Source organism: Eulemur rufifrons, chromosome 3 (genome assembly GCF_041146395.1).
Source record: "Eulemur rufifrons isolate Redbay chromosome 3, OSU_ERuf_1, whole genome shotgun sequence".
In the NCBI taxonomy this organism is placed as follows: domain Eukaryota; kingdom Metazoa; phylum Chordata; class Mammalia; order Primates; family Lemuridae; genus Eulemur; species Eulemur rufifrons.
Window position 1 is genome coordinate 24,300,142 of NC_090985.1, and position 10,748 is coordinate 24,310,889.

The following is a 10,748-nucleotide window of genomic DNA, read 5'->3' on the forward strand; positions in this document are numbered from 1 at the left end:
TCTTGCTCAGGCTGGTCTAAAACTGACCAGAAGCAATCCTCCCACCTCGGCCTCCCAGAGTGCTAGGATTACAGGCATAAGCCACCATGCCCAGCTGTGTATGGCTTTTTGTATTTGGTATCTTTCACTTTGCATGACAGATTTGAGATGCAGCCATGTCGTTACATGGGTAAGCAGTTTGTTCCTATCAAATGCTGAGTGTGGATGTCCCAGTTTATTTATCTGCTCACCCTTTGATGGACATTTGGGTTGAGTCTAGGTTTTGACTATTATGAATAAAATTGCTATGAACATTTATGTATGGTTTTTGTATGGATATATGTTTTCATTTATCTTGGGAAAACCTACAAGTAGGACCACTGTGCCATGTGGTAAACGTATGCTGAACTTTATAAGACACCACCAAACTGTATTCCAAGGTGGATGGATCATTTTGCATTCTCAGCAACATGTGAGTTTCAGTGGCTCCACGTCCCCCTCTGCATCTGGCGTTGTCAGTCTCTTAAGTTTAGCCTGTATATCAAGTGTCTAGTGGTACCTCACTGTGGTTTTAATTTGCATTTTCCTGATTACTAGTGATGATGAGCATCTTTTCAAGTGCTTATTTGCTGTTTGTTTATCTTCTTCTTTTTTAAAATATTTTTTGGAGACAGGGTCTCTGTCACTCACGCTCAAGTGCAGTGGTGCAATCACAGCTCACTGTAGCCTCGGACTCCTGGGCTCAAGTGATCCTCCTGCTTTGGCCTCCCAAACTGCTGGGACTACAGACGTGAGCCACCTTGCCTGACCAGTACATCTCCTTTTGGCTGAGTATCTGTTCAGATCTTTTGCCTTATTTTTAATGGGTGGTCTTATTGAGTCTTTTTGCAGTGTGTGTTTATGTGTGTTGTGTGTGTAATGGAGTCTACTTTATCAATTTTTTCCTATTTTGTGCTTTTTGTGTCCTAACTCAAGGTCAAAAGTTTTTTCTTCTAGAAGTTTTAGCTCATATTTTAGTCTATGATTCATTTTGAGTTAATTTTTGTATATGGTGTGAGGTAAAGGCCAAGGCTCATGCTTTTGCTTATGGATATCCAATTATTCCAGCACTGTCTGCTGTATAGACTCTTCTTTCGCCACTGAATTACAGTGGCACCTCTATCTAAAATCAATTGACCTTATATAGGTGAGTCTATCTCTGTACTCTGTTCCATTTATTCACATTTTTATGCCAATTTCACTCAGTCTTGATTATTATAGCTTTATAGTAAGTGTTGGTATCAGATAGTGTGAATCTTCCAACTTTGTTCTCCTTCTTAAATTACTGAGTCTTCTGTTTTATGATCACAATATTTCTTTCCATTTACTGAGGTCTTCAATCTTTCTCAGCAACATTTTGTAGTTTTCAGTGCATAAATTTTGTGTTTATTTTGCAAGATTTATCCCTGCTATGCAGGCTAGGGATGGCCCACTGCTCCCTACCTCTGGTGCTCACCCCCTTGCGGCTATCTCCTGCAATGACATGCCAGGTTGTGCTGTGTGACCCACCACATCCAGTGGAAAGGATGCTGTCTGAGAATATGTTACAAAAAGCCACCTTTGGCTCCTGCTCCCACTCCCGCTCAGATCATTTGTTCTGGGAGAAGCAAGCTGCCATGTGATGAAGAGCTACAAGAAGAGGCCCACATGGTAAGGAACTAAAATCTCTGGCCAACAGCCAGTGAGAAACCAGGCCCGTCAACAACCACTGAGTGAAGTTGGAAGCAGTCTTTTACCTCCAGCTGAGTCTTGCGACGATGACGATGATGATGATGATGATGATGACCACGATGACGATGACGACAACCTCACAAGAGACCTTGAGCCAGAATTAATCCACGAGTCTCAGAAACTGAGATAATAAATGTTTATTTTAGGCAGTTAAGTTTGGAGGTAATTGCTTACATTTGTATAGCAAGGAATAATACAACCACTAAATCTTTCATGGGCTTTTTTGATACTATTGTAAATATTTCAGTTTTCAATAGTTTGTGGCTAGGATGTAGAAATACAGCTTACCTTTTTATATTGACCCTGTTATCTTGTGACTTCACTAAACCCATTTATTCTCATACCTGTTTTGTAGATTCTTTGGGATTTTCTAAGTAAGTGATCATGCTGTCTATGAAAGGTAATAGTTTTTATTTCTTCCTCTCCAGTCTACATGTCTTTATTTATTTTCCATTTGATACATTGTCAGACAGAGTGGTTAACGCAGGCATCCTTGCCCTCTTTTCCAATCTTGGGGGACAGCATTCAGTTTTTCACAGTTAAGTATAATGTTAGCTGTAAGTTTTTTGTAGACAGTCTTCATCAGATTGAGGAATTCCCCTTTTATTCCTAGTTTGTTGAGTTTTTATCATGAAATGGATGGTTTGCAGTTGTTCTTATCTTTTGTTCTTCTGTATGCAATTTCCTTTCTTTTTCTGGTTGCTTTTAAGATTTTCTCTTCATCAGTCTTTTTGAGCAATTTGATTGTGATGTGTCTTAATGCGGTTTTCTTTGTTCTTAGCCTGCTTGAGATTGATATTCTTGGATCTGTGGGTTTACAGCTTTTCAAAAATTAAGGAAAAATTTCGGTCAATATTTCTACAAACATTCTCCCTGGTCCGCCTTTTCCTGGAACTTCAGTTGTATCAGACCCCATGGTGTTATCCCACTGAGACTCTGCTAATTTTTTGCAATCTTTTTTGTCTCTGTGGACATTTCCATTCCTTTGGTTTCAGTAATCTTCTGAAGTTTCTAATCTGCTGTTAATCCACTCCAGTGACTTGAGTTTCCATAAACTCCACATCAAGTTTCCCCTAGTATTAACATCTTGCCTTACTATGGTGTACTTGTCACAAATACATGAGATACATTATTAACTAAAGTCCATTTTCATTCAGATTTTCTTAGTTTTTACCTAATGTCCTTCTTCTGTTCTCGGACATCACCCAAGATGCCATACTTCATTTAGGTATCATGCTTCCTTAACTTCCACTTGGCTCTAACAGTCTTTCAGACTTTCCTACTTTTTGACAACCTTCACAGTTTTGAGGAGTACTGATCAGGTATTTTTGTAGAATGCCCTCAATTTACACCTGTCTGACATTTTTGTCATGATTAGCTGGAGTTATATATGTTTGGGGGAAGAAAATCAAAGAGGTAAAGTGCTGTTCTCATCTCATCATAGCAAGAGTACACACTGACAGTAGGACTCATTGCTGCTGATGTTGGTCGTGGTTGCCTGGGTGAGGTTGTGTTGTCAGATGTCTCCCCTGTAAAGTCACCCCTCCCCAGTCTATACTGTGCTCTTTGGAAGGTCACTACGTGTAGCCCACATGCACGGGGTGGGGAGTTCTGTGTCACCACCTTGAAGGGAAAGTATCTAAGTAAACATCTTGGAATTCTTCCACGTGGGTGGTTAGTTCCAGTGACATTTTGTCCTATTTAGTTTCTTTTATATCTTCCATTTCTCAGTCTTTATGTTTTTGTTTTACTTCCTTGACTGCACAGAATTTTTTGATTGTTTTAATGCTCTTTTTTTGCTAATCCCATCAAACCTGGGTCTATTACTATGGACTATCCCCCTCCTGTGACAAGTCAGATTTTCCTGCCGATTGGCTTGTCTGTTAGTGTTTGATTGTATCCCGGACACAGGAATTTTATGTTGTGTGTCTGGATTTTGCTGACTTCCTTTCAAAAGTGCTGTACTCTGTGCTGGTGGGCAGTTAAGTTTCTGGTGTGTCAGCTAGATCATTTCAAGGCTTGTTTTTAAGTTTGTTTCCATCACATTTAGAGTAGCTTTTACTCTGGGACTTATGCAGTACCACGTCCATGCTGTAGTTCTTTCAAGGTCTCTGCTGAATGCTCTGTATTCCAAGTGGCTTCTCCACTCTGGCCAGTGAGAACTCAGTAATCCACAGCCCTGTGTGCTCTGCTCACCGCTCACCTCACAGCTCCTCAGCGTTATTCTTTCTCTTGAAGTTGTTCTTAGCCCAGCTTTATAGGGTTTCACTGTCTGCACGAGCAACTCAGCATTCAGCCCAAGACTCAAGCGGGCTCACAGGCAGACTGCTGGAGCTCTTTCTCGACATAACTCCTTCCTTTCTGGTACCATGCCCTGCAAATTCTAGCTGCCTCTGCTTCCCCAAAGTCTGGGCTCTGCCAAATTCTCCCTTTCTGCACTTTGAGTCAGGAAATTTCCTTCCCATAGAAAGCCTAGGCAATTTTGTGGTTCACCTCAGTCCTTCTGATTTTCTAATGTCTAAACATTGTTTAATGGTTTCTTAAGCCATTAGGGTTAAGTCCAAGTTGAACATGTCAGACAAGCCCTACCTTAAGGGTCACCATGAGTTTGGGAGGGTCTGCTGGTGAATCTGTCAGAGAACCCAGTGTCTCAGCTCCCTGCCTCAGTGGGTCAAGGCCCCTCCCCTGCTGGCCACAGGCAATTCTTGGAGGAGGTCATAGCTTATGCCTGGACATAATGAAAACCTGTAATTGGAAATAGGGAAGGACAGCTACTGGCTGGTGAGCAATGCCCTGGCGCCCTGAAATGCATTTACTAAACAATGTTAGTAAATGTCAAGTCCTGTCGTATATTCAGAGCCTATGGTCTTAGTTTCTACAGCACTGTGAACAACCTGAAATGCATACAAAATTCTGCATGTAAGTACATTTTTATAGGGAGACAGTCTACATCTTAACAACACTGTATCCCTAAGGGGCTCCCCTGCAGCTTTTGAGTATCTGCCCAGGACACATCTGCTCCAGCTCCTGCCCACCTGAGGTGAGTCTGTGTGATATGCTCTGGGCTCCTGGATGTGGCTGCCTGACCACTCTCTGGATCCCAGGAACTGGGCTTTAGGGAGCAGCAAGAGTGTGTGGCTGTAACTGGCATATGGAGACCTGGGGGCCACAGGGGTAGCCAGGAGAGAACAGGGCAGCAGAGAAATCCCATCTGAGAGTGAAGCTGACAGGAAGCCCTGAGCAGGTGCCAAAAAGGTGGCTCACTTTTTAGTCCTCCCCTGGCCCTAGCTTTGTCCCTGTCTTGGAGAGAGATTATTTGTACCTTTCTCATACTTTTTTTGTTTCTACTCAAACTAGCTTTATTGCATTCCCGCAACAAAAGCACCATGACCAGAGCATTCTTCTTCATCTCTGTTCGCTGGCCACCCTGCACCCCAACCTCCTGGCCCACCGAACACACACAGGCGGTCAACACTCTGCTTACCACGGGTCCACAGGGTCAGAGGGAGGAGGCCAGTGCTGCCAGGCACTGGGAGACCCTTGAAGTCGACCTGCCCTCCTTTCACAGCCTGCAAGGCTGGTCTCCTCCTACTGCCAGACCTTGAAGAAACCTTGCAGCCAATGGAGCAGGCTCTGGCACCTCCTGAGTGTGAGGGTTCCAGCCCAGTTTTTGTGATACCTGATAGGGGCTGACTGCCCCTCCAGGGTGGGTGCTGTGGGCCTGCCGACTCCTCTCTGGTTCACCCTATACCAGGCCGACATCTCCAGAAACCAGGGACTCCCAGGCTCAGGATGTCCCCTCCCAGCCCTTCAATAAAGAGCTGTGGGGCACACTCTGGCCCTGGGGAGTTGGGTGGACACAAGGTGCTGTGGGCATCTGCCCTGCTCCAAGGAGGCCACCTCAGCCCAGACCTTCTGTGACCTCCATGCCCTGTCCTGCTCACTGCACACCCCCTCATCCCCCTGGACAGGGCAAACACACAGGAGGCCACAGTGTAGAGCCGGTCTGTTTATAGATTTCTGCCTGTCTTGTCCGTCTCTGTCCACCTCTGTGTATATATCTGTATATCTCTATGGAAGGGGAAAGGGGGCTCTTGTGTAAAAATCCAAAATATAATTCTGACTATGAACAACCTGCAGGGTCAGTCCAAGTGTGGCTGCAAAGTCCCAACCAAACCCCGGGACACGGGGCTGGAGCAAAGGCAGCAGAAAGGCAGGCCTGCAGGACCCTCACTTCTGATGAGAGGCATTGTAAAAATACAAAATATAATCTGACTATGAACCAGCAGTACTGGCTACTCCAAGGGCAGCCTGGGGCTCACTAGGAAGGCAGGTAGTAGGGCTGAGATGCAGCCCCATGGGCACAGGGCAGGAGTCTCCTGCCATAGTGCGTGGGAAAGGCAGGCGGCAGCAATAGCAGGACATCTCTGGCTGGGAAAAGAACATGGACTTCAGATTTGGTTTTACCATTTTCTAGCTCTTACTTTGTAAAGCTTCCCAGTATTTTTGAGCATCAGTTTTCTCATCTATAAAATGGAAATTATGCCATCTACTTCAACTGTTGTGGACAGAACAGAACAAACGAGAAGGCGTTTTAACCTCGTGCTGTGCACAGAGATGCTGAGTGAGGACAGCTGGGCACCATTTGTCAGTTATTCCTGAACACCTGGGGCTTGGGGCGGTACCGGGGCCTCTAGCCTCTGCAGCACAGCTCCCAGCCCACCACTGCGGCAGCCTCCTGAGATTCAGGATGATTGCCAGATCTTCAAGGGCAGGCCCAGTGGGCCTGCTGGGTCCTGCAGGCTGTCTGAGAACAAGCCTGCCCAGCTCTCAGAGCCAGGGGAGCAGGAGTGCCCTGCCTGTCACGGAGCTGTGGCCAGAGCTCTCAGTGCCCAGGTATGACTGGGGGCTCTGCTTCTGTAAGTCCTCATGTGATCTCATGAGGAACACCTGAGTGCGCCCTGCCCCCACCTTACTGCAGGCACTGCTCTGCCTCCCACCTGCAGACCCAGCCTCTCCAGAGTGGCCATCTGACCTCAGGCACTCAACAGGCCCCCCTGGGACGGGCCCAAGGGCTTGGCAACCTCTGGTTTCCTCAGTCTCAGGGATTCCCCAAAGGCCACAACACAACCTTCTAGAGTCATTCCTGCTGCTAAAGAGAAGAGAACTGCACCATCAGGCTGGGACCAGGGTGAGGCCAGAGAGGTGCCCAAAAGAGCTGAAATTTAAGGAGGCCCTCATTCTCGCCCAACTGCAGGGTAGGCCTTAAAATGGAGTGCCTTCTTAAACTTTGCACCTAGGTGCCTCTCTGGCCTCACTCTAGCCCGGCCCTGATCCTTAGGCCTCGGTCTACCCTGGTTCCTTGTCACTTGCACACCCAACACTTGTTTCAGCATTTGTCTGGCACCAGTCACGTGGCCCTATGACTGTTCTCAGGCTCCCCAGCCAGCTGGGTGGCTCCCGGGGCTGGGACAGCACAGCCAGTCCTGTAGCCCAAAGCCCACAGCCAAGCTGCCCATGGCAGGCACAGTTGGCCCTGTGGGGCAAGGGGTAAGTGGGGCTGGGACAGCCTCTTTGGAGAAGATCTATCAAGTTCAAAAACATCTCTTGCTACTCTTGTTTAGGAAATATATGTTCACTTTTTAAAAATTAGAGAAAAATATAAAAATTATCTGTAATCGCAACATCCAAGGACAGCCAGGATTACTTTTCATACTTCCTTTCAATATTGTTAAAAAAAATACTGAACAAGATTCTATTTCATAGAAAATTGGGATCACAGTGTTCTCAGCCTTCATTCCCACTTATCTTGGGCATCTCTCCGTGTTGCGAAGTTCTCTGGAGAGGCTGCCGCTCTCCAGAGTTGGCTTACGGGCCTGGACCGGCAAGAGCCTTGGCTGGTGGACAGAGTTGCCACTGCACAAAGAGGAGGAAGCTAAGGCTGAGAGGTGGTGTGGGGTGTGGCAGGGGAGGGCCCAGGTCTCATGCTTTATTTATGGAGCTACCTGTTTATCCAGGTGTTCAGTCTCCCTCTTTGTCTCTGGGTATCGGATCCTGCTGCAACTTTGGGACAAGGTGTCGAGAAGCCTGCCAAGGGAGGACAACCCACATCCATGCCCATGCTCTTGAGTGGATCCTACTTGGATCCTAACGTTGTGGTTACCAAATTTCCTCTTCAGGGCAGATGGAGCTGCACTGTCCTCCAGGACTTGTCTGGGAGCATGTGGATCTCTAAAGGCCCTTGGCTGTTTGGGTGAGGTATACACCTAGTCCATCTTTAACCGAATGAGGGTTTAGGGGAAAATGAACATCACCACAAGGATGGAGCACCTGCCACAATCCCTACCACACAGACTCTGGGGTAGGGACCTGTTGTTCTGACCCCCAGTCATGGGGTGGGAATCCAGACCTCAGGCCAGGGAGGAATGTGTAGTGGTTGTCCATCCCCAGCACACACCAGGCCAGGCTCAGTGAAGGCACCGGCCAGAGCTTCTGGGGCTGGACAGTCTTCCCCCAGTTGTTCAGCCCTGAGTTAGTTGCTGTGCCTCATATTCTTCCTCATCTCCTTCTGTGAAATGAGGAGGGTTTTTCTTGGCTGAATGGTGAGAAGACTTCCAGCACAAAGGAGGAGGTTCCTGAGGCAGAAACGCCAGAGCCTTCCCAATCTGCAAGAGGATCTAGTGTTGGGACTTTGCTGACACAGAGGCCTCAGGGCTTGTGTGAGTGTCCTTGAGGCTGTGGGGTGGGAGCATCATCTCCTTTCTCCAGGCCAGGCAACCCAAGGAAGCTCTGCAGCCCCCTGCCCAGCCTGGAAAAGGGCTTCCTCCCATTTGTGAGCCAGTGCTTGGTTTCTGTCTCTCTACCATGTCAGCCCCCACAGCTGTGTCCTGCACCAACTGTGGAGGCTTTATACCAACCAGGTGGAACCAGACACCCTTGTTCCAGTTGGCTCCCTGTTCCTCCCCAGGGAGGACAAAACAACAGGGCTTACAAATGGTACAGCCACTGTGGATGGAGGCTGGTCCCGTGCCTGATCAGACCCACCTTTCCCACTCCAAAGCCCTACCCAGAACACACTGTGAGTCCTGGGAGAGAGGACATCGACACTTCACCGACATGCCTCTCACTCTTTAAGCAGAAACAGCAAGCAGATCATAGGGTAGGGTTAAGCTCAAAACATCCCAGAGAATCCCTGATGGCCCTCCCCCAACTGGGCAAGAGTGCTTCCTGAGAGTTAAGGGGAACAAGAAAGAGGAGGAAAGACAAAAGAAGACAAAAACGTGGGGTCTTTTCTTTTGGTCAGGAAAGTTCAAAGCCTAGAATGAAGAGATGGTGGAATGAAGACAGCCTGCAGGAATGCACGCTGCCCCTTTTAGGGACTTGGGAACAGCGAAAGCCCATACAGAGGAGGTGTGAGCAGGACAAGTACCAAGTGTTTCTAAGAAGAATGAAGATTTCTAGTCTTCTCCTCATTCTCAAATACTCTTTAAGCAAAGCAGAGCTTCAGTAAACAAACTCCGAGAAGCAGAGAACCTGGCTTCCAGGTTGGGACTAGTTTCAGTACAGACTTTTTTTTCATTCCTAGTGGCTTAAGAGACTGGTGTACAAAAGGGAGATACTCAGCAGAGTCTGAGAAACGCTGGTGTAGTGGCTTGCAGGAGGAGGTCAAGCATGTTTGGTGGCACCCAGTTTGTTCCAGTCCCTCCAAGAGCTCCCAATGATCAGTGTGGCCTTTCTTCAGGCCATCATTTGCCAGCCTTGGCTATGGCTCTGGCCTTCACCGGACACGACGTCACAGCCAGGATGTGAACAGCAGACTCTGATCTCCAACTCCAGACACAATCACTGACATACTTCTGCAAACCAGAGCTGTCCGGTCTTGCAGGGTCAGACCATGTAAACAAGCCTGCTGCCAGGCAACAGAAGACAGGCACACGAATAAAGATGCCCCACACGGAATGAAAAACAAAACTGCTCTTGGGAAACCCGGCTCCAGTCAGTATCTGGGAACAGGTTTGAGATCGACTTGAACTTTGAGACGTTTTACTTTCTGTTTTTACTCCTTTTCCACCAAAGCAACGCCCTCCGAATCATGTGCCAAGTCCTGATTTCTCTCCCAATAGCTGCCGACCCACCACCCTGGTACTGGCCATTTGAGAGAATACAGATGGACACTTGGGCACACCGTTTTCTGGCGAAACTGGGTGCTCATTCTAAGGACAGATATACTTCCGCAACTGTCCAACAGTTAGCAAAAGACCAAGGAATGAGAAGCTCTATCTTCCTCATCCCAGGGAAACTTCACTTGGGCAAGGATGAACCAGGAGTGGGTCTCCGAACTGCTTTTCCAAATTAGGGTCCCAGCTCTGGGGCAGACTTGGGACCTGCAGTGCATTTAGGGGCGGGAGACAGGGCAGGATCATGCCGAAGAACTGCCTCTGGTTCCCGGCGCGGAGGATTCGAGGTGGGAGTAGCCCCATCCAGGGCTCCCTCCCGGTAGGTCCCCTCCCCCGCGGGCAGCAGGGCGGGGCCCGCTGCCCGCCGTCCCGGCCCGACACCCTCGGGGCTCCCACGCAGGCCGGGCTCCCGCGCACCCGCGCACCCGCGCATAGCCGCTCACCGGGCTCCAGCAGATGAGTGCGTCGGTGTCCGGGTCGCTCACGAGAGTCCACAGCTTGGTCAGGAAGGCCGGGACGTTGCTGGGCCCCGCCGCGCCGGGGCCCACGGGCAAATCCATCTCGGGCGAGGAAGGGAGAGCGGACGTAGTGGCCGCAAAGAAGGGCCAAGAGCCGGGCTAACGCCGTCGCCGCGCCTGCCACCCGGGCCGCGCCGGCGCCCCCTGCGCACACACGGCCCCAAGGCCTAGCATGGCCGCCGCCATCTTGCGACGGGCGCGCTCCCGTCTGTGCCGCCGCCCGCCCGCGTCTCCACTGGTGCGCGCCCGCAGGCCCCGCCCCCAGCCCGGCCACACCGTGCGCCTGCGCTTGCTGGCCCCGCCC

General features: G+C 49.1%; 1 protein-coding gene across 2 annotated transcripts in view; it reads right to left on the reverse strand.

The window, feature by feature from the left end:
* Window positions 1–10,639, reverse strand: part of HSF1 (heat shock transcription factor 1) — a 30,380-nt gene extending 19,741 nt beyond the window's left edge. For both annotated transcript variants that reach the window (XM_069466752.1, XM_069466751.1), the window contains exon 1: window positions 10,370–10,639. In XM_069466752.1, the coding sequence (XP_069322853.1) occupies window positions 10,370–10,486 (117 nt within the window). In that variant the 5' untranslated portion in view covers window positions 10,487–10,639. The remainder of the gene's footprint in view (window positions 1–10,369) is intronic.
* Window positions 10,640–10,748: the final 109 nt, after the last annotated feature.